We start from the raw sequence: 24,995 nt of genomic DNA, 5'->3' as shown, positions 1-24,995 counted from the left end.
CAATCAAACAAACAAACAAACAAACAATTATGTATCCCGGCATATGCCACTGTCGTCGTAGTGGGTGAGAGGACACTCTTTCACACATATCCAAACAAACAAACAAACAAACAAACAAAAACAAGTACGTACCCATGCATGTGCTGCTGTCGTCATGGTGGATGAGAGGATACTCTTTCACACATATCCAAACAAACAAACAAACAAACAAACAAACAAAAACAATTACGTACCCTTGCATGTGCCGCTGTCGTCATAGTGGGTGAGAGGACACTCTTTCACACACTCTTGCACCACATCCTCACTACGTGTCTCCTCCATACGCTTGATACCTGTAAAATGTTTTAAAAATTGAAATTGCCTTTCCAGGGCTTTTGGTGTATAGGGGCGGATTCCCATCTCCGTTTCCATTGCTATTGGGTTACGCAGTCGGATTACAGTCCAGTGTGTCCTACTACTAGAGCAGACAAAGCAATATTTATCTGTAAAAAATATGCGCACTACTTTCTCTGATTAGCACTTAAAACATTTGGTATGACGGAGTTTAAATGCCCAGCTTGCCACAAGAAAGACATTGCACTGGTTTTTAAAGGCATGCGCACATCTGTAGTGTTCCTTCTCTCCATACTATAATTGACCCAATGTCGTAGAGCAGAAATGAAGCAATTTACCTACTATGTTCTTTACTCATCCCACCTGCCATGTACAAGACTTAAAACTTCTAATGTTGCCTGTACGGTAAATATTCAAAAGCTAGAATTATTATATTATAGAATTGTATAACATATGTAATTACAAAGTGATAATGAATGAACCCTTGAGAATCACAAAGCGGCATCTTTAAGATTAAATGAAGTAAACATTTGCAAGATTTAGCAATACGCCTGATGATAAATGATAATATCTATTACTTAACAATTGCTCAAGATACAGAGTTTTGCATTAATTTCTATATATCAAGCATATTATGATACTAATCTACCTTCAAAAGACTATGGAGTATGGGACGAGGATGTGCTTTTATATTCAATACTTGGTTTTTGATACATTGTCCTGTATGTACAATGTATGGGTCATAGGTAAATGTTATAGGTACCACACTCACATTCACAGTTGGTGGTGCCAGGCACTACTCTCATAGTTGAAGGACAGTCTGCCACGCACGAGAAGTCGCCCTCGGCAGTGCCGACCAGCGGGTACGCCACTTTCTTGTTCTTGCACAGGACAAAGTCATGGGAGTCGTCTGACCCAGTCGTCCCGCAGTCTAGAAACATATAAGCGGCTCGTTCTCATTAAAATGTACAGAATACCGGTAACGGAGGTTACAACATCGCACTCGGCATTTTTCTCTGAAAAATCTGCAGTTTTTAGTTCCATCTTTTCGGAGCAAGGCTTAAGGGAGCATAAGTACGGACATTTTAAGACTGAGTACACTTTATATACATGTACCAGGTGAAGTAAGGCCACACCGATTTAATTTTTTGGATGACATCCGCGCGCGCATTGATTTTTGCTTGTTCTCAAAAAAAAATCATGTCTTTTGAGGCTTCACGGAACTCAAAAGGGCAGCTTATCGTAAAACTTCTTTTGTACTACCGCAAAACTAATCTCCAAGCAGATCTTTTGGTGGGGTAAGACAGTATCAAATTGGCCAGTCTGTATCCATTTCCCCACCAAAAGATGATCTGCTTGGAGATTACCGCAAAACGTCAATTTTGTCGTAAATGAACCTGTTGCACGTGCGTACTAGCTACAATAACAGTGTAGAGCGCGAAGTTTGCAATATGGCGACAGCGTCCTCCTCAAAAATTACGTCAAAGTGCAGAGGAAAACTGGAGGCGTTGTTGTCGACTGGTATGCCATCGACATTGGTGAGGGGGATGTAACGTTTGCCCAGCTTTACGAGCGACTCGTGGTAGCCAGCGAGTATCGCCCGGACAGACGTCCTTTCCAGAGCGGCCACAACGATGAGACAAATGACACAAATAGGAGAGTAGTTGAGGTGGCCTTAAACTTTTAGTTAAAGTAGGTCAGGACATGCCACTTTTCAGTTCGGCTGTTTTGTCCGTATTGTTGTGGACAAAACTGCAACAACTAAAGCCGAAGATTGTCAGCAGAAGTCAGCTTTTGAGGTAAGAATAGTTCAGTTATTTTTACCTCCGGGGAAGGAGATATCCTTCCGCGAGGAGGTTTTACTATGGTTCGAAACATTTCTGTCAGCAGCTGTTTCTCGCGATCGGCTGGACGGATTGGTCTGTTGTTCGGTATACGTATTGCTATTGGGCTGCAGATGATGCAGAACGTTTTTGTTTAATTGCATATGTGTTTATGGGCGTCGAAATAAAATGTTTTTAAGTGCTCCGGACACCCCCGCCATGCTGAAAATGGAATTTACCATGTTGTTAAGAAATGGGGAGGTTGCAGTTTTGGGTCTTAGCATTTAAAAGGGGTCAAACAGAGGGGTGTCTGGTTCCGATAAAAAATTTGGGTGACGGCGCAGCAATGACGGCGAGGGTAATGGCGCAGGTGACGGTGCAGGCTGTCAGACTGTGAGACACGTTAATCAACAGTCCATACCGAACCAACCGTCAGTAGCCATCAAACACATACAAACATATTACGCACATAACTTTCATACTACACACAAACAAATAACCTAAACCAATAGAATACAAAAAAAACCCGGAGGTTTGAAATCTACGATTTTCCTTGTTTTAGTCTGTTTTTCTGATTTCGATCGAGAATCTGGGAACGCAGCAAAATTTATGGGGAGGGGTGAGTACACGTGTTATGATACAGACAAAATAAAGTTGTTAATGATTTACAGTAGTTGTATGTAGATTATGATGTTGTAATCATATGGCAAATTTCCAACAAGATGCATTTCTTCACGCAAGTTTTTGTTGATTTTCTGTTGGGTGTTTTTTTTTAATATTGAGCTCTCGCAAATTTTCACAAAATTTCCTCTTTGAAAAATGATTTTTATTTCTCTGTTTCGCATCCGTTTTTGTCAGGGCTCTTTCATGTAGTGCACCAGGTGTACTATTACTACTCTGCGCAAGTCAAGTCTAGGGCACTGACCATTCTGCCACTGGTATGCTGGCAGTGTGGGGAAACAGACACGCTTCCCATGCACTTCTACAGGGTATAAAGTATAAACTATATACTGTATATATAATGTATATAGCTACCTACAAGGTAGGTCAAGCAAACCTTTTACGTTTTTCTGTAGGGAGAGAAAACTGCGAAGGAGGAAGCTGCAAAGGAGGAAGCTGCAAAGGAGGATGAGACCAGAATAAGATGATCTACATCTACCTCCTGCAAGTAAAAACTTGTTTATTTGATGCAGTCACTGTGTCCTGTGGTTCAATCCGCAATATCGGCTTTGTATTCCTGTGGTTGAGCAGCATTTTTTTTTGGCTGGATTTTTTTTTCGCCCTCTCGCATTAGTTTTGTGGTCCCCAGAGGATGTCATCCATAAAATTAAATCAGTGTGGCCTAACTAACATTGAAAGTAAGACCATTTTTTTATAGTTCTACCGGGCAGCTCAAACAATCCTTAAAGCCTTTTTTAACAAGATGAAAAGAAATAAAAAACGACATTGGAAATGAAAATATTGCTCAGCATATACCAAGAATTCCACTGTTTTCAGCCAGGTTTGGATGCGCCTGTGCGAATAAGGATTCTGTGCCCCATTAGCAGTGAGGCCTGTGATAATAGATTGTGATTTCGAAGTAGCTCAAGTGCCCAAAACAACGGGCACAGGTTTAACGAGTTGGTTCGGGAGATGGAACGCATTATGGGTTACGTTAAAGGTTTGTTGGTAGACGTTGTGTTGATAGATGTATCGCTAGAATATAGCCTGAGATGTTGGTACTAAGTCTGGTTTAACCTTACCTTTATTCTCCACTTGTTGGTAGTTTTTGTCCTTAATGTCAGTCAGTTGCACGTCCCGGAGTTCCCCCTTTTCTTCACACATCTTACCAGACAAATCCTTCGGTTCAAACTCCGCATAGATCCTGCAAAAATAAAAATGCACAGTTTCCAGACACAGGTTCAGTCAGCAAATTCATTCTATACGTTAAAATTGACGGGGCAAAATAGTTCAGGTAAAAGGCATCGATTAACCGACATATGTAACAATATGCTGAAAAATTTATTATCAGCATAAATGAAAACAAAGATTTCGGCTAACGTTTGTTACTTAGGGATGAAAGGTGCTGTTATAAACGCTCCTCTTGTTGAAATGGGCGCCTTAATAAACTATGCCTTCTTTCCCTGTAAGATCAGAGCTCTGTAGGTCGTTCTTCTGGACAAATTACACATTGATGTGTTTGGGCTCAACCTCCTGGCAACAGCGGGAAACAGAATACTTTTTGCCTAATTCAGTTATTTTGTTAATTAGTCGAGAAAGTAGAATAGAAGTTACTTCATGCCTTACAGTTGTTTTGTAAGTCACAGTTACCTCACATACAATCTCTATTCATTTATAATCCCCTCAAATCTTCCTGAGTACTTGCTTTGAGTGGAAATCTTAAATAACGAATTTGGTCGTTGGAATTAAGTTCAAGTAAATCCTGACGCTCTCTCGCAGGATTAGTCCCGGACGGGCCAAAATAGCCCGGTAGCCGCGGGCTGTCCCATTGGGCCACGTAAGAGCCGTCACCCGAAAGTGCCATAAACAGCCCGGTAAATACCCGCCAGGGGCACATTATCCAAATGGTACCAAAGCTTAGCGTGGCCATCACACAAAGACCGTGCGTTGTAAGCACGTACAACTCACTTGCGCAAAGAACGTGTCCTGTGTTCTTCTTACTCGGCTTCGTATTGGCACCTGCAGCTTTAATTATAATCTTTTCACAGGGGGTCTTATTGCTAGCCCTGCTTGTAGCTGCGGGTGTCAATACGAAACAGTTACTCATTACCTATTACACTGCCCTTTACATAACTTCCACCGTTCAGAACTCCTCAGCAAACTTTCCGGGATCTTAGGACACTCTGTTAACTTACACACTCTCTCAGATAAAGCGAAACAACTTTTAATTTTGAACGGTTCCCCGGTTTATCCTTTTCGAGTTAATTGTAATATTATGATAACCGCCCAAACTTACTTTTTAGCAACAAAACGCTTTTAATTCTATTTGTGTCCTTTTCAACTTTTGGGTATGGAATGTGGACTCTCGCTTTATCAATACGACCGTTTGTTCTTTTCTTTTACATGTATTCTTGGTTAGTGTTTTGCATTGTTTAGTAATATTAGTTTTATTCGTATAAGTGGCGGCCCTAACATAAGTTACCTAACTTGAGCCCGTCGTCACTTTGTCCTGTACCCTTATTATGTTTATTGTACGCTGAATGAATAAATAAATAAATAAAAAGAACGATGCCCGCAACCGCTCACGACCAGGCATGGCTAAATTACCATGTACTTAACCTTCCGCAACCGTGCAAGTGACGTGCGTTAACGTACCCCTTCCCTGCTCTTGCCAGTTGTCCCCCAAGTTTTCGGGAAAAAATGGCGTCGTCCCCCTCAAAAAAAAAAAAACGTACGGACAAAAATAACTTACAACGAATGATCTCTGAGCGATTGCCACGTCACCGTATCTGATATGCAGCCCGTACTTATACCTGCTGTTTATATTATGTACGGTACGTATATATACGTACAGCACGCGCGTACGCGTCGCCCGTACTGGCATCATAGAGGGTTGTATCCGCAGCCCAAAGAAAAGTTCTGCATGGACGCCTAGTGCTACGGCGTGTCAGCGTGCTCCCACATCCGTGGGATTCCGTAGGATTCCATACGGAGGCGGTACCCAGCACTAACGGATCCCAAAATGTGAAATTGGCCCACCTTTTTGCACGTAAACAGCACCGAATTGCATGTACAGCGGGTTGTGACCCTCGCTTAACCAACGTTCATACAAAAATGTCACAATCTTAGAAAATCATGCTTTTGCTGTAGGTTCCTGCTTTCTTTTATGTTGTTCAAAAATCAGGGAGTTGAAATCATCTTTATTAAGTTTTGACAAAAATACAGGACGAACTGATAAACCACTTAGGTCAATCCCTTGATATGAGTTAACAATATAAACTCACGGGACGCAAGATAAGTATGCGTGCGTCGGACTAACTGGACGCCGAAACTTCAGTTTTAAAATGGTGATTCATTAGGTCTTCTCAACATGCGAGGTACATATTGCACATTTGCCCAGTCTGCTTTTTATGTACTTCCCTGTCTTCGTGGTTAACAACACATTTGTAATAGCTTCTAGCTGCCCTGGCTGTCTTGTACCAGCAAAACCAATAAAATAAAATTAAAAAAAAACACATAATGATCTTAATTTCGAGGGGTTTTCCCACTTACCCACCCCCTACTTCCTACTTCAACCGTTACAAGAGTAGCTTGGTACATGTAGGTGCTATGACTGTGGATTTCATTCAACAAGTCTTTGTATTCTGACCTTTTTCTGTCCTCTGCATCACGGGCATTTTGTTCGAAAGGTACAGTAATTATATTATAATTTTTGATAATTGGTGTTTCTTGTATACGTCAAAGAGAGATTGGAATCCGGGGGAATCCGGAATTCTCCTAGGGGAGATTGGAATTCCTATCTCCAATAGGGGAGACTAGCATTTAAGTTTTTTTTTTCTTCTGAACTGGGATCTAAATATCTGAATTCCAATCTCTCCTAGGAGGATAATATATTCTCCTAGGGGAGATAGGAATTCCAAGTTGTCCTAGGACAAGTGGGAATTCTTCCAGGACAATCTCTAATTTTAAAAGGAGATATTCTGATTGCATCAAAATGCTTTTCAAATAGACGGAATGATTTCACACCCAAACTTTCAGTCAATTTCAATTCCAGGTAAGTAAATATGGAAATCAGACTCAGATATTTGAATCAAGCCATTGTCCAAGTACCGACGAAGATATTCATTTATTCGTATCTAGTTGACGTTAACAATTGCACAATAAACAACACAAATGACAATTCTAACAAACTCTTGAATTTTCTAAAGTTGATATATAAATAGCGGTAGAGTTCTACGCCTACCTGCAGCCGTCGTAACGAAGTCGTGCCATTGACCAGTCTGGGAGAATGTTTCCCGGTTCTGACCAAGTCCTGGAAAGTTTCTGCTCTGCCGGACTATTCGCTGCCGCGGCAATAACAAGGACGGGCAGTAGGATCATGGATAACTTCCCCATGGTCGACTACGTACACCTGACTCGCTCTTAACAGGGCAGTAAACAAGTAAAGATTCTCAATGTATCTCTCACTGTGCCGAATTTCTCCAAAATACACAATTAGACTCAGAGAAACAGTCTGAGTCCTGGTCGATGGGAAAATCTGGTCTGCGGCTTTAGTGCCATGTCCTTTTATTTGAAGCCAGCTAACAAAATACATAATCTGTTGGGAACGTTTTCGTTACGAATTTCCTGACCAGTAAGTTCCCCTCGTAAAGGTTTCCATGGACAAAAATCCTATTTTTCGACGTTTGTTACGTAGGAATAAACGGTGCTGTTATTAACGTTCCTCTTGTTGAAATGGGCTTCCTAATAAACTTAAGGCCTTCTTTCCCTGTAAGATCAGAGCTCTGTAGGTGGTTCTTCTGGACAAATTACACGTTGATGTGTTTGGGCTCAACCTCCTGGCAACAGCAGGGAGCAGTATACTTTTTGCGTAATTCGGTTATTTGTCTGAATGGTAGCAAATTGAGATTTTCTCAGTCGAGAAGGTAGAATAGAGAGTTACTTCATACCTTAAAGCTGTTTTGTAAGTCACACCTACCGCACATTCAATATCTATCACGGCGGTCAATTTCTAGGGTAAAGTTTTCAATTTGGGGAGGGGTATCAGGTTTTCGGGGTTCCGCGTGAGGTTCCGTGGAGCCAGTCTTAACGGTAAATATTTTCTCTAAAATAAGAAACATTATTTTCACAGAGACTCCCCTGTCCAAATAATGTTGTTTTGTTTACAGCGCTGAAATGTCTGTTATGTATTATTAAAAAAACTCGGATTTGAACCCGGGTAAAAAATCCTAGCTGTAAAACCCTACCTCTCTTCACCACGAAATATCATTTTGGACCGTGTTGATATACTTAGTCTTAGCCAAGTTTCACCAATTTGTGAGAGACCTAAATCTAGCGTGGTGCGTTTGGGAATGTGCGTCAGTTTACCGTTAACCGTTGCCGGTGTTCCTGAGCTTGCCGTTGAACCCAAGCAGACCCACATTGACACCTGGCCAACTTTTACACATATTTAGGAATAGAGATAACATTGGCAGGTCGTGCCATGTCCTGTTGTGACCCTTGTTCTTTGTGTTGCTTTCCTCCACCTAATGTGCTTGTTGTACTGTGATCTTTAAGCTAAGCTAACACCTCTTGTTCTGCTTGAGTGAGTCCGTGATTATATGTAGAAACCTGCGATGGGAGCGGAAAAGCAGGGTATGCTGGTTAACATATTGATATCATTAAACTAGAGCAGGCTAACGGTCAATTACAATAACTCGCTAAGTCTCACGGAAAGGGCATACAGACCTTTGTCACTCTTTCAGGTTAGACAAAGCCGGCGAGAAAGAGTCAGGACTTACTTGAACCTAATTACAACAATCAAGTTTATTACTATGAACTAAAAGCAATAGGTATTCAGAAAGTAGAGGTCAGGAACTTAACAATTATCATTATCGATGAAAAGAAGTAATTTTCAACAGTAGCCAATTTGTAGAGCAGAGTAAATAAGGATTGCATGTGCGGTAGCTGTGACTTACAAAACAAATCTTTATTCTACCTACTGGACTAAAAGAAAAGTTTAATTGCCACTATTAAACAAGTAATTGAATTAAGCAAAAAATATTCTATTTTCCCCGGTGTTGCCAGGAGGTTGAGCCCAAGCACATCAATGTGTAATTCGTCCAGGAGAAACACTTACAGAGCTTTGATCTTACAGGGAAAGAAGACATAGTTTACTGAGAGGCCCATGTTCAGAAGAGAAATATTTATAAGAGCCTTTTTTTCCGTAAAACGCGTTTACAGGGCCAAGGGGAACTTATTTTTTACTGGTCAGGAAATTCGTAACAAAACGTTCTTAACATATTACGTACTTTCTTAACTGGCTTCAAATCAAATCTTAACTATGTCTTGTCTATCGTCACGTGTACGTAGTCGACCATGAGGAAGTCATCCATGATCAAACTGCCCGTCCTTGTTATTGCCGTTCTGTTATTTTGTTTGGTGAAAGAAAAATTCCAGTGCAAAAAAGAAACCCCGTTAAAAGTCTAAAAACATGCCAAAAATAACTCAAAACCCAAACCTCTGCTTGGAGAGTAGTGGTTCCCCTTTTTTCCCTGCCATGTCGTAAATAAAATAGATTCTATTTTGGAGCCGAATGACCTGGCATTTGCAGAAGGCGTTAATATGGAGTTAAGGCGTTAATATTGTTGTTGGAGAACTTCGCATTTGGGACAAGTATTGTCAACAGGAAAAACTAGCTTAAGTGCACTGTGAACTATGTAACACCTCTAGTGCACTATGCACCAAATAACATCTAGCGTCAGTGCACAGTAAACCAGTCAAAATTGTCCTGATGAAGATGACAGCTGGTCATTGAAACGTCGGCTTGTGAAAAACAAAGAACTTTGCTTTTCAGTCGTTTACCAACCTAATGAAATTATTTACGGATTGATACTAGTGTTTACAACAATTCAGTCGTGGCGTCGGTGGCGGAACGGCTAGAGCGTTGGACTTGGAACCGAGAGGTCCCGGGTTCGATAATCACCGTGGCCCGACGCTGTGCCCTTGGGAAATGCACTTTACACGACTTTTCCACCTATACGGTTGAGTTACGCCCACCGAGCCCCTTAGGCTAATCTGTCTGGGTGCCAAAAACGCCTTATGGATTTGGTGCACCAAACAATACACTACATACCCAGTACCAACTATGATAATAAACCATGGCCGGACACACATATTTGACGGCAAATGCAGGTTTATTAAGACTAATTAAAAATGATAAAATGATCTCTTAACTTAAGCATGCTTCTGTTAAGGGAAAACGTGGCTATAATGCTGTTATGATTTCCAAAAAAAATGCTAATATTGGTGAATGGTGATCACTATATGTACTACAAGGGCTCGAAATACCCATGTGCAATGTGCAAAATGCACATGATTTTCAAGATTTGCACTTAAAATATTTTGAATGTGCAATTTGGCACCTAGAGCAGGAGGGGGAGGGGGGCGTTGCAGGCAAAGAAGCAAAAATTAATTGGGATTTGACGCCCCCAGCCCCTAGGACAGACAACACTTGTGAAACAACAGGAGCTTCTCGACTAATTTGCATCATCCTTTTTTTTCAATGTGCAATCATAAATATTTCGGCAATGTGTAATCATCTTCCTTGTCTTGACTTGTCTAACTTTTGTTTCATTTTGGACTTCCAAAAATTGTCTTCATTTATTTGCATATCAATAGATAGTTTTTTGCTTATAAATCGTCCATTCTCCTGCAGTCTAGAGCTCTTAGTGTCACTGACGAACGGTAATGGATGCTACCTGAAATATCTAACCGCTTCCAAAATAATATACAGTTAAGTAACTGTTTTTGGGTTACCTTATTACCTGGATGTGTAAACTTTTTGCGCATACTTTTTTTTTAAATTGCAGCTAAAATGTTTGCCAATGTGTAATTTTGCACATACCTGAAAAAAGGATTTCGAGCCCTGACTACGCAAAGGAAGCCATACAGTAAGGAATACATGAAGCCAGAAACCCTGGCACTGCGCCTGCGCTAAACCTTGATGCTGCGCGGTTTCCGTTTAATGTTTGGTCAGCAAATAATGTTTCCTTTGCAGACGAATTCTTTTCCAACATAAAATTTAAAAACTACAGACGGGATGTTTCCTTACATATGCAAATACGTCTTGCCGAGGTGTTATGTACAAACAATACGGGTTTGGCGCAGGCGCAGTAAGTTCTGCTGACGTGCTGAATGAACATATGTTAACCAGACGTTGCCTTGCTTTACTAACATAACCGGACGTTGATGTGTGATGTTTACTATCAACAGCAGCTTACCGATATTCACGTATACATGTATACCCACTCAGCCAGTAAATCGATTTTGATGAAGGTTATGGATTGATGTAAACTGATTTAACGCCATCTTGAGCATTTTTTCCTTCATAATTATCAATATTTCAACTCATACATTACTTTCTTTGAAAACAAATAACATCTTGGGTATATATAATCCTTATCAGGTGCATAATACCGGTATCTCAACCATCAAAATGTTTCAAACTGAAGTTGTTGTCGCTTTCAATTTGGAATGAGCAAAAAGGCTTTCTTATTCTGACAGTTACCTTTTGTACATGTTAACCAACATACGTGTTATGTTATGATTCCGTAATTATGATGGTTGAAACACAAGTAGACCTGAGTGCTACAAACGGGCAACATGGTGACGGGATATCAGACAACTGTCATCATTGAGTAACCATGATGCCAACTAGTACTTCAATTCATAAGTAATGAATGGATTAGATTAAATGATAAGAATGGATTAAGAACACCCTAAAGCCCGTGTCATAACAAGGTAATCACACCATCGAATAGCATAAGCTGGTTCATGGTTTAAATCGTACATGCGCAGTGTAAAATGTTAAAGGCTTTTGAGACGTAACAAGACACTCCTGGACATGGTATCGGATTTGGTGTAGACAAGAACTGATTACAAGTTACGTCGATGACATTAAGAGATCCAAATACACAGAAAAACAGTTACTCAGTGACTAAATAAAAAATCAGAAGATGCTACTGGAATAGTCTGACAGTTTTCAAAACTATCCAGTTGCTTGCGAAACTGCTTTATTGTGTGAAACAAAGTTTTTGATTCGCAACCACTTTTTAACAATAACATCGAAACGTCGGCTCTTGTTAATTAAGAAAAAGTGGTTGTAAATAAATAATTTTGCTATTCATTCAGTTACAACCTGGATTAAATTCACGATTATTTGCATTTTTGTTTTTAGGTTAGTGGTCTTCAACTTTGACCTCGTGCATGCGCATTTTAAACCATGAACAGGCTTATTGTTCACAGACATGAAGTTCACGGTCAGGTTGTAAATATGAACAGCGCAACAAAATAGCCAAGGAATGAACCAGCTACGACCGGGTGTTGTACAAGGTATATTCGTATATTCTTAAGTTTTCCTACATACAATGCAGGGACATGTTTAACACGTTCGCATAAATGAATTTTATAGTCTGTTTCTTTGATGCGTTTTATCGGTAGTAACTTTGGATACAATTTATAGCCAGGATTTTTAAATTGACTAAACGTTAAGTAAGTCCACTTCAAAAATGCCTCAGTTAGTAAATAATCAGAAAAAAAATGTTTGTGGACGGTTGTCCCAACATTGTATTGCAGATGCCGTCGTACCAATTGAATCTGAAACAACCCAACTTTTCCTGACATAAGGCTTTGTCATCATATTTTGGTTTTAATAAGCAGACAATTACTGAACATTCATGTAAAATGTATTTTGGTTATCGTTTCCAGCTTGAATATCATCATTTTGGACAAAGGAATTGACAATACTTTGTTCATTTTGTGTGATTTAAATTAAGTCAAACACGATAGTTCTTTAAACCGTGATTTCAACATCTTCCAGTAGTCTTTTTGCTTTAGTCTCGACACTTGAATAAAAGACGTTATTTGTACATAGGGAAAAAACAGGTGGACGTTTACTCTGGGGAAGTCATGGACTAAAGGTTGTATCAAACTCAAATGGCTTATATATAATAACTACATTCTACATTATCTCATTTCTAGGATACCAACTCGGTGATGTTTCTTTACCAATTAAACAACGTCTGCAAAAAAAATGGAGATTGCAGATGGAAAATAAAAATCTTGTTCGTTCTCAAATTGAGCAAAAAATAAATTTTAAAAGACATTGGATCCTTTACCCTAGAAATGAGATAAACGAGTCAGCGGCCCTTACTGAATCTCACACGAGTTGCTTCAGTCTTGAAAGTTGAAGAACTTGGCAGATGTCCTACATGCCTGCAGAGAGGAGAACAAAACTGAACGTCAGAAACCTTATTTTTGAAGGAACTTTAAAGCAATCGGGACAAGTAGGATACATATGACCTTCAAAACTGCTAAACACAACGAAACAAAGCCGTGTGAGGGACAAAGCTGTACAAGTATAATTTTTGTAAAACTCGGAGACATTAACTGTGAATACTGTGGTTTAAATACGACCATAAGCTAGTTATTTTGTTGCGCTGAGTACCTAAGTACCTTTATATCCCCAAGAGAGGCGTGCATGTGATGAAAAGAAAAGGAAAGGGGATTCGATTCAAATATCGGGACAGTTATTACGGTGGAAGGGGCGACATGATTGTTGTCTACAAAGTTGACTTTTTTCTTTTATATCTGCACAAGAGTCGGATACCATTTCTAACGGAGGACAGTTTACCACTTCTGTATACTGCTTGAAAACTATCATCAGTTTGCAGCTTAAGAATGACGAAAATGGCCTCACGACTCTCCCCTAGTCTTTAGCAGCAGTCTGAGAAATTCTCTGCCAGTAGACTGACTGACTCTGACTAATTTCTGACAACTTGTGAGACATAACATTTCCTCACCCGCATACTCAACGGAAAATCCAGGACCATTTACTGAATGGTCGGAGATGAAGACGAGGTGCATGGTCCTCCCACTGGCCTCGACCGGCGGCGGAATTGTGCTACCGCAGAATTTGCCGAGCTGTGTGCCGCTGGAGGTGGGGCCGTCATACACCGCCAGGTAGTCGTAATTACAGATGCTATGTGTCTCTATTTGGATACTTGTAAACCTACAAGATGTTAACGTTCAACATCAGTGTAATATAACAGAAGGCTTGCCATGATTAACGTGAAATGATCATATAATACTGCTGCTTGCATGTAAAAATTTAAAATTTAAAGGCAATGTTGATATGATTCGATACGGATGACATCCGCACGCGAATGAGTTTTCAGCCGTTTCCAAAAAAAATGTCAACCTTACTGTCAATCGTTCAAGTCAGTTGTAAAATTACCAAAAATATACCGTTAGTTGCAAACAAAAATATTGGAAAACGATACCAATGTCATAGAATGCCAAAATCAAACGAAAAAGACAAGCATGTAAAGAAATGAAGACTAGAGTATTTGCCATACATTACACTGTGTCATTTGTTCAACGTTCAAAACCACGTAGATTTCATAATGAAAGCAACTTTTTGCCAAACTGTTTTTTATTCGCACGCTTGCATCAGTTTTGGGGTTCCCAGAGGTCATTCATATAATCAAATCAACATGGCCTAAATAGAATAAATGAACAATCAGTAATGTTGCTACTTTCTGCTAGTTTGTGACTTTATAAGGGCGATTGTCTCCATATGTCATTGGTTATCTCAGACTGGGTTGATTGCCTTACCTAGTTTAACATGATAGGTTAAACAGACTGGATAAGGTTTACATATAACCACCAAATATAGCACGTACCTTTAAACTAAAACTGTCACATGTTATAAACAGCACTAAAAAGACCATGAGACTAACTTCAAAGGACTAAGCCTAACACACTTACCTGATGTTGGCCCGCCTTCCCCTGCTGACAGTTATCGTCCAGGAACACCGGAGGTTGGGTGGGTACATGCCCGGGTAACCAGGGAAGGTGATCGTACCGGAGTCTCCACTCAGTATGGCAGGATCCTGACAGCCGGAGTACTGAGCTGAGGTAAATAGAAGGTGAAAATACAGTCATGATTACAGCTAGCACATATGCCGAGATGCCACAGCAAGAAGAAGTAAAATTGGAATAAACTTGGGTCCGGACACATGAGAACATTGTCAGTGAAAAATGCTGTAGGGTTTTACTGAAATAAAAGTACGCAGATATTTAATGAAAGAACCATGAGCAGAGTTGGTTCTCATTTGGTCCACTTCTGTGCGTGTGCTCGCGCAGATTTGTGAATGTGTGCGTGCGCCTACGCGTGCGTGTGATGGATGTGTATGTGGATTTGTATGTGTAGGCGAATGTGTATGTGCATATGTATGTGGATGGCTATATGGCTATGTTTATATGTATGTGTATGTATAATTGTGTCACGGTGTGTGTGTGCGTGTAAGTGTGTAATGGCATGTGTATGTCTTTGTGAACGGATATATATCTATAGGAATGCGTGTATGCGTACGGGTATGTATGTGTTCACTTATGCATTTGTGCATATGCATGTTTTTTCCTCATTACTAACCTAGAAAACGCTCTACAAAATTGTAACAAGTACCTAAAGCATAAAGAACAAGAAATATGAGACTTCTTACCTCCATGAAATATGTAGAGTTTATGTAAATGATTTTTTTCACTGACTACAAATGTGCGGAAACACAAACACACAGACAGACACACACACACACACACAGACGCGCAAAAAACAATACCTCCATTTTCATTGGTAATAAGACTAGGTACATGTGCAACCAAAAGGACGTGAACAGAGAGAGTCTTTATCCTACTTGACACGACTATATATTTGCACTCACGGGAGCAGGAAGTGGAGCCCCGGGTACTTCCAGTCCCAGTCGGGCATTGCTGACAGCTGGTGGACCCAGTGGTGTTGCTGAACTGCCCCGCCGGACAGGACTGACAGCTGGACGAGCTGTACTGCGGGCTGAACTGTCCTGCTGGACACGGCTGACACGCTGTGCTCGCGGAGCCGCTGTACTGTCCCGCTGGGCACGGGTCGCAGTCCGTCCCCTCGGCGTTACTGTAGGTCCCCGCCGGGCAGATCTCGTCCACCTGGTCTCCGTTGACGCACCTGTACCCAGACCGGCAGGCTTGACAGATGAAGGTCCCGTCCGACGTCCTTAGCACGGCCTTCTGCCCGGGGTTACAGTCGGTTCGCAACCCTAGAAATGAGATAAACAAGTGAACAAACAGCGGCCCATACTGAATCTTGCACGAGTTGCTTCAGTCTTGAAGAACGCAGGTCCAACTCGCCTGCAGAAAGGACAAAATATTGAAGGTGGAGACCACTCATTGGAGAACCACAGCTGGTAGGTTTAAGCAGAGTCTGTAACATTTAATCTTACATACTACTAATTACATACGACGGAATTCGTAACTAGTAGAACGAACGCTCTGACTGAACAGAATTTCTGACTGTTTGCTGGACGTAAAAATTGCTTACCCGTATACCCTGCGGAAAATCCTGCGCCGCCTATTGAATGGTCGGAGATGAAGACAAGGTGCATGGTCCTCCCACTGGCCACGACCGGCGACGGAATTGTGCTACCGCAGAATTTGCCGAGCCGTGTGCCGCTGGAGGTGGCGCCGTCATACACCGCCAGGTAGTCGTAACTGCAGCTATAAGATGCCTCTATGTGCAAAACTGTAAATCTGCAAGAGGTTAACGTTCAATATCAGTGTAACATAACAAAAGGCTTGCCATGATTATCATGAAATGATCATGTGTTGCTGCTGCTTGCATGGAAAAATAGCCAAAATATAAAGGCAATGTTGATATGATTATACGAAAGACAACCGCGCGCGCGTGAATGTTTTCGACCATTTCTAAACAAAAAAAAGTTTTCAACCATACTCAATAGTACAAAACAGTCGCAAAATGACCAAAAATATACCGCAAGTTGCAAAACAAATTGAAAATGATAGCTATGTCATAGAATGCGAAATCAAACGAAAAAGACTAAGATGTAAAGGAATGAATTTAAAGACAAGATGATTCGCCATACTTCTCTTTGTGTCATTTGTTCAACCTTCATAACCACGAAAATTTCATAACGAAAGCAACTTTTCTCTAAACTTTTTTTTTATTCGCACTAGTTTGGGAGTTTCCAAAGGATGTCATTCATATAATCAAATCAACATGGCCTAAATAGAATAAAATGAACAATCAGTAATGTTGCTACTTTCTGCTAGTTGGTGACTTAACGTACTACTGGGGCAATTATCTCCATATGCCATTGGTAAATTATGAATGGTCTTATCGTCCAAACCTTACCCATTTAGTCGCAGCCTTTAAACGGCTGAATTGATAAAGGGTATCACTTATTAATCAATACAAATCACAACAATCAAATAATACACGACACACATATTTGCTCCACAAATTATTGTTGTGGTTCAAAACCAAACTGGCTAAGGTTTACATATAACGACCAAAAAGAGCACGTACCTTTAATTTAAAACTGCCACTTGTTATAAAGAGCACTAAAAAGGTCATGAGACTAACTTCAAAGGCCTAAAAAAATAAGCCTAACGGACTTACCTGATGGCGGCCAGCCTTCCCCTGCTGACAGTTATCGTCCAGGAACACCGGAGGTAGGGTGGGTACATGCCCGGGTATCCAGGGGAGGTGATTGTACCGGAGTCTCCGCTCAGTATGGCAGGATTCTGACAGCCGGAGTACTGAGCTGAGGTAAATAGAAGGTGAAAACACAGTCATGGTTACATACAGCTAGCATATATGCCGGCATGCCACAGCAAGAACAAGTGAAATTGGAATAAACTTGGGTCCGGACACATCAGAACTCTGTCAGTGAACAATGTTGCGGGGTTTTACTGAAATGAAATTATGCAGGTATTTAATAAAAGACCCATGAGCAGAGTTGATTCTCATTTGGTCCACTTCTGTGCAAGTGGTCGCGGGGATTTGTGAATGTGTGCGTGCGCCTACGCGTGAGTGTGATGGATGTGTATGTGGATTTGTATGTGTAGGCGAATGTGTATATGCATGTGTATGTGTATGAATATATAGCTATGTTTATATGTATGTGTATGTGTATGTATAATTGTGTCACGGTGTTTGTATGTGTGCGTGCAAGTGTCTGTATGTGTAAGGGCATGTGTATGTCTTTGTGAAGGGATATATATTTATAGGAATGCGTGTATGTTTACGGGTATGAATGTGTTCACTTATGCATTTGTGCATATGCATGTGCATGTACATGTGTGCCCTCAATACTAACCTAGAATTGTGTTTAAAATCATGTATTACCTTAAGCAGACCTTGTCGAAAACGCTCTACAAAGTTGTAACAAGTAACATACTACCTAAAGCATAAAGAATAAGACTAGGTACATGTGCAACCAAAGGGACGTTAACAGAGAGAGTCTTTATCCTCCATATCACGACTATATATTTGCACTCACGGGAGCAGGAAGTGGAGCCCCGGGTACTTCCAGTTCCAGTCGGGCATTGCTGACAGCTGGTGGACCCAGTGGTGTTGCTGAACTGCCCCGCCGGACAGGACTGACAGCTGGACGAGCTGTACTGCGGGCTGAACTGTCCTGCTGGGCACGGCTGACACACTGTGCTCGCGGAGCCGCTGTACTGTCCCGCTGGGCACGGATCGCAATCCGTCCCCTCGGCGTTACTGTAGGTCCCCGCCGGGCAGATCTCGTCCACCTGGTCTCCGTTGACGCACCTGTACCCAGACCGGCAGGCTTGACAGATGAAGGTTCCGTCCGACGTCAATGGCACGGCCTTCTGCCCAGGGTTACAGCCAGACGTGCAGGTCCCGTTGTTTGAATCACACAGAAAAGTTCGTAATCCTATATAGAAATGAGATAAACAAGTGAACAAACAGCGGCCCATACTGAATCTTGCACGAGGTGCTTCAGTGTTGAAGAACGCAGGTCCAACTCGCCTGCAGAAAGGACAAAATATTGTAGAAGGGGACTATTTATCGGAGAACGCCAGTTGGTAGCTGTAAACAGAGTCTGTAACATTCAATCTTACGTACTACTAATTACATACGACGGAATTCGTAACGAGTAGAATGAACTCTCTGACTGAACAGAATTTCTGACTGTTTATTGGACGTAAAAATTGCTTACCCGTATACTTAACGGAAAACCCTGCTCCGCTTACTGAATGGTCCGAGATAAAGACGAGGTGCATGGTCCTCCCACTGGCCACGACCGGCGACGGAATTGTGTTACCGCAGAATTTGCCGAGCTGTGTGCCACTGGAGGTGGGGCCGTCATACACCGTCAGGTAGTCGTAAAAACAGTTAGCGTGTAACTCTATGCCCAAACCTGTAAACCTGCAAAGATGTTAACGTTCAACATCAGTGTAACATAACAGAAGGTTTGCCATGATTATCGTGAAATGACCATATGATGTTGCTGCTTGCATGGGAAAATAGCCAAAATTACTTAAGGCCATATTAATATGATTATACGGATGACATCCGCGCGCTTAAATTTTTCGGCTGTTTCCAAACAAAAAAGTTTTCAACCATAATCAATAGTACAAAACAGTTGCAAAATGACCAAAAACGTACCGTAAGTGGCAAAACAAATTAAAAACGATACCTATGTCATAGAATGCGAAAATCAAACGAAAAAGACTAAGATGTAAAGAAATGAATTTAAAGACAAGATCATTCGCCATACTTCACTATGTGTCATTTGTTCAACCTTCATAACCACGAAGATTTCATAACGAAAGCAACTTTTCTCCAAGCTTTTTTTATTCTCACTAGTTTGGGAGTTTCCAAAGGATGTCATTCATATAATCAAATCAACATGGCCTAATTAGAATAAAATGAACAATCAGTAATGTTGCTACGTTCTGCTCTTTTGTGACCTTACGTACTACAGGGACAATTGTCTCCATATGTCATTGGTAAATTATGAATGGTCCTTATCGTCCAAACCTTACCCGTACAGTCGCAGCCTTTAAAGGACTGAATTGATGCAGGGTATCACATAATAATCAACACAAATCATAACAATCAAATAATACACGACACACATATTTGCTCCACAAATTTTTGTTGTGGTTCAAAAACAAACTGGCTAAGGTTCACATATAACGACCAAAAAGAGCACGTACCTTTAATTTTAAAACTGCCACATGTTATACAGAGCACTTAAAAGGCCATGAAACTAACTTCAAAGGTCTAAAAAATAAGCCTAACGGACTTACCTGATGGCGGCCAGCCTTCCCCTGCTGACAGTTATCGTCCAGGAACACCGGAGGTAGGGTGGGTACATGTTCGGGTAACCAGGGGAGGTGATTGTACCGGAGTCTCCGCTCAGTATGACAGCCTGACAGCCGGAGTACTGAACTGAGGCAGATGCTAATATGGCAGGTGAAAACACAGTCATAATTTGCTACAGGTAGCATATATGCCGACATGATACAGCAAGAAGAAGTGAAATTCTTGGGTCCGGACACATGAGAACATTGTCAGTGAACAATGTTGCGGGCTTTTACTGAAATGAAATTATGCAGGCCGTAGAAAATAACCTGACATATGTCCAACCTATCCTCCCCCTGCTGAAGTTATAGTACAATCCCTCAATGTAACGTCATTCGATCCCATCCCATTATGGGGTTCCCCGGCTATATCCAGCTGTCGGCTGTCTCCAAGCAGATGTAGGTGGGGATTTCTAAACACAAAAGGTCCTATTACGGGGACATAACGACCTCCACGACTCTCCTCTTTGAACTCAATCTTGGAGACCACCACAGTAACATGCCTATCAAATTTCATTAACTTCCATCCACACATACAAAAGTTATCCTGCTCACAAGAAAAATTAACAAAATGCCCCCTGTAGTCACAACGAAACCCCCAACGAAGCTCAGTAACAAACTTAACCTTGGTCCCGACAATAGTAAGCACCACACCAAGAATTATAGTCAACATTTTACAAATACTTGAGTTATCTTGCTAACAAGCCACAAACACAAAAGGTGCACCTACGTGACACACAGACCCCCCACGAAGCCGAAACTTGTACTTGACTTCGGCCTCAACAGCGCTAATCTGCCTGCCAAAAATCATGGACGTCGAATCATGCCTTCCAGAGTTATATTACAAAATCCGCAGTTCCCCACACTCAGGCGAGACAATTTCATAATCCTTCTGACGAAGACAATAAGACTAGGTACATGTGCCACCAAAGGGACGTTAACAGACAGAGCCTTTATCCTACTTGACACGACTACATATTTGCACTCACGGGAGCAGGAAGTTGAGCCCGCTGTACTTTCAGTCCCAGCCGGGCATTGCTGGCAGCTGGTGGAGCCGGCGGAGCTGCTGAAGGTATCCGCTGGGCAGACCGTGCAGCTGGTAGACTCCGCCCGGGCGCTGAACTGTCCTGCTGGGCAGATTGTACAGCTTGTAGACCCAGCGGAGCCGCTGTACTGTCCCGCGGGGCACGGGTCGCAGTCCGTCCCCTCGGCATTACTGTAGGTCCCCGCCGGGCAGATCTCGTCCACCTGGTCTCCGTTGACGCACCTGTACACAGACCGGCAGGCTTGACAGATGAAGGTCCCGTCCGATGTCCCTGGCACGGCCTTCTGCCCGGGGTTACAGCCGGACGTGCAGGTCCCGTCGGCCGACCTGTAGGAGCACGCGTGGCACTGGTCGGGCGCCGGCCCGGTGCACACCCTGCTCCCGGCAGAACTCACATCATGACACAAGCTGCTGCACTCTGAAACAAGTATAGTAACGTGATGACTTTTAATAATCCCACACCAAGTAATTTTTGTGGATATCGTCCACGCGCTTTGATTTTGACCTGTTTCCAGAAAAACAGGACAGGACGACAACTGCTGTTCCAGTGGTTTACCGCATGCTGTTTTCATGACGGATAAAAGAAAGACAAACTAATACGTATCTCTGAATATGCCGCTGCCGCCATAGTGCGTTAGAGGACACTCTTCCACATGCACACAAACAAAGGAATTCTAAGCCTTGTATATGTCACTGTTGTCATAGTGGGTAAGAGCGCACTTTTCTACAAACAAACAAGCAAACAAACAAATATGTACCCCTAAATGTACCGCTGTCATCATAGTCGGTAAGAGGACACTCTTTCACATACAAACAAATCTTAACCTATGTATATATCACTGTTGTCATAGTGTGTGAGAGGACACCTTTCCACAAACAAACAAACAAACAAATAAACAATTATGTACCCCGGCATATGTCACTGTCGTCGTAGTGGGTGAGAAGACACTCTTTCACACATAAACACACAAACAAACAAACAAACAAAAACAATTACGTACCCATGCATGTGCCGCTGTCGTCATAGTGGGTGAGAGGACACTCTTTCACACACTCTTGCACCACATCCTCACTACGTGTCTCCTCCATACGCTTGATACCTGTAAAATGTTTTAAAATTTGAAATTGAAATCCCTGGCGCTTTCAGGGCTTTTGGTGCATAGGGGCGGATTCCCATCTCCGTTTCCATTGCTATTTGGCCACACAGTCGAGCTACAGTCCAGTGTGTTCTACTACTAGAGCAGACAAAGCAACATGTATCTTTGAAAAATATGCACACTACTTTCTCTGATTAGCACTTAAAAACATTTGGTATGACGGAGTTTAAATGCCCAGCCTGCCACATGAAAGACATTGCACTGTTTTTTTAGGCATGCTTTACTGTTCCTTATCTTCATACTATAATTTAACCAATGTCGTAGAGCAGCAATGAAGCAATCTACCTATGCTCTTTACTCATCCCATCTACCATGTGCAAGACTTTAAAACATCTAATAGCGCCCGTATGGTAAATATTCAAAAGCTAGAATTGTAGAATTATATAACATATGTAATTTATTTATTTATCTTAACAACGTATGGGTAGTCTCTTCAGCCCCTAGGGGCTGATTTCCAAGAGAGTCCATAATAACAAATAAACAAGAATATAATGCAAACAAGAATACAGAAAAATAATATAACATAAATTAAATTAAGCACAACAGTCGGTCAGTGGTCTTTGGATGGAGGGCCAGAGGTCAAATTCCGAGTAACTTAGGAAATGGTAACATAGTAGTAATAATTGAAAATAAGAATGATGAATCATATAAACAAATCATACAAATCAATAAACATAGTTAAATCATGGTTGTCGAGATCGTCATTAGGTAGTCAGGTGTTAGATGGGTTCAGATCTGAGTCTGTCTTTAAAGGCTTTAAGTGTGCTTACTAATTGCAATGTGATAATGAATGAACCCTTGAGAATCACAAACCGACATCTTTAAGATTAGATGAAATAAACATTTGCAAAATTTAGCAATACGCCTGATGATAAATAATAATATTTATTACTTAACAATTGTTCAAGGTACAGAGTATTGCATTAATTTCTTTATATCAAACATATTATGACACTAATCTACCTTAAAAATACTATGAAGTATGGAACGAGGATGTGCTTTGACAGTCAATGCTCGAATTTCTAGGTTTTTGAGATATTGTCCTGTAAAGACAATGCATGGGTTATCATAGGCCAATGTTATAGGTACCACACTCACATTCACAGTTGGTGGTGCCAGGCATTACTCTCATAGTTGAAGGACAGTCTGCCACGCACGAGAAGTCGCCCTCGGCAGTGCCCACCAGTGGGTACGCCACTTTCTTGTTCTTGCACAGGACAAAGTCATGGGAGTCGTCTGACCCAGTCGTCCCGCAGCCTAGAAACATAGAAGCGGCTCGTTCTCATTGAAATGTACAGAATACCGGTAACGGAGGTTACAACATCACACTTGGCATTTTTCTCTGAAAGGTCTGAAGATATTAGTTTCATCTTTAGGGAGCAAGGGATCATAACTTCGGACATTTTAAAACTGAGTAACTTTTATATAGCAGGTGAAATACTTAACATTAAAAGCAAGTCATACTGTTACAAATGTGTTGTATAACCTGGTGTTGTACACTTTTTGTGTAACGTAGTAAGTTTAGTGCAAAATCAAAGAAAGCAATGATAATGTCCGAGGTTTGGCTCATATCTAGTCATAAATAGTGTCGACAGCATTTTGCACATTTGAATTACAACGAGCCAAATATGTAGTGTAGTGAATAACTGTCATAATGCCGCAGTTTAACTAAAAATAGGTCCTGCTGCAGAACAGTTGGCCCTCTCCACGCTTTCCATGATTGCTTCTTTCCGCTCAAGGTAGCAAAACCGTTCGAGATTTTCTACTTTAAACAACTTCTATTTTGTCTGTGTCTAAGCAGCTTACTCTATATATACTCTCACACACACACACACACACACACACACAAACAAACACACACACAATGTATATATATATATATATATATATATATATATATATATATATATATATATATATATATATATATATATATATATATATATATATATATATATATATATATATATATATATATATATATATATATATATATATATATATATATATATATATATATATATATATATATATATATACCCCTAGGAATCATCCTAGGGGAGATTGGAATCCCTATCTCCCCTAGGGGAGATTGGAATTCAAGTGTTTTTTGCACAAAACTGGGATCTGAATATGTGAATTCCAATCGCTGCTAGGAGGATTCCAGATTCTTCTAGGGGAGATACGGATTCCAATTTTTCCTCATTTGACAAGTGGGAATTCTTACAGGACAATCTCCAGTTTTAAAAGGGGAAATTCTGACTGCATCAAAATGCTTGGCAAAATAGAAAAAAAGTTATTTCACACCTAAACTTTCAATCAATTTCAGCATAGGTAAGTGGATATGTAAATCAGACTCCGATATTTGCATCAGGCCATTGTGAGATAGTGACTCAAAACCAGTTTTCCGAGTTTCTTAGTGACTTGGCATATAACTTACATGTGTAAGGGATTGTTTCCCCCTATCAAGCCAGTCAAAGTGACCAAAGTGACAGCGTACTGAACAAGTGATGGCAGAGGATGAACAGCGGCAGAAAGCAGAATTGCCTATGCTGAAATAATTGAAAGTTTACGTGTGAAATGATCCAATCTCTAAGTTCTAGTATTTCTTCTACTGAATTGGGATCTGAATATCAGGCTTCCAATCTTTCCTATGAGGATTCCAGTCTCCCCTAGGATTTCAGATTCTCCTAGGGGAGATAGGGATTCCAATCTCCCCTAGGAGGATTCCGGATCCCGCTAGATTCC

The 24,995-nt window shown here is 41.1% G+C and overlaps 1 protein-coding gene across 1 annotated transcript in view; it reads right to left on the bottom strand.

Moving 5' to 3' along the window:
• LOC109473181 (tolloid-like protein 1) overlaps positions 1-24,995 on the bottom strand; it is a 50,038-nt gene that overhangs the window by 24,100 nt on the left and 943 nt on the right. Inside the window, exons 2-12 of the mRNA XM_019773065.1 lie at positions 23,346-23,504; positions 22,092-22,190; positions 21,035-21,508; positions 19,992-20,145; positions 18,896-19,104; positions 18,209-18,610; positions 17,326-17,470; positions 16,228-16,436; positions 15,581-15,946; positions 14,625-14,769; positions 13,658-13,866 (exon numbers count right to left, since the gene is read on the bottom strand). Coding sequence (XP_019628624.1) covers positions 13,658-13,866; positions 14,625-14,769; positions 15,581-15,946; positions 16,228-16,436; positions 17,326-17,470; positions 18,209-18,610; positions 18,896-19,104; positions 19,992-20,145; positions 21,035-21,508; positions 22,092-22,190; positions 23,346-23,504 — 2,571 coding nt within the window. The remainder of the gene's footprint in view (positions 1-13,657; positions 13,867-14,624; positions 14,770-15,580; positions 15,947-16,227; positions 16,437-17,325; positions 17,471-18,208; positions 18,611-18,895; positions 19,105-19,991; positions 20,146-21,034; positions 21,509-22,091; positions 22,191-23,345; positions 23,505-24,995) is intronic.

This window comes from Branchiostoma belcheri, unplaced genomic scaffold, assembly GCF_001625305.1.
Source record: "Branchiostoma belcheri isolate BF01 breed outbred unplaced genomic scaffold, Haploidv18h27 scaffold291, whole genome shotgun sequence".
NCBI classification, from domain to species: domain Eukaryota; kingdom Metazoa; phylum Chordata; class Leptocardii; order Amphioxiformes; family Branchiostomatidae; genus Branchiostoma; species Branchiostoma belcheri.
The sequence above is the reverse complement of the archived record's forward strand: the minus strand, read 5'-3'. Positions and strand labels throughout refer to the sequence as shown.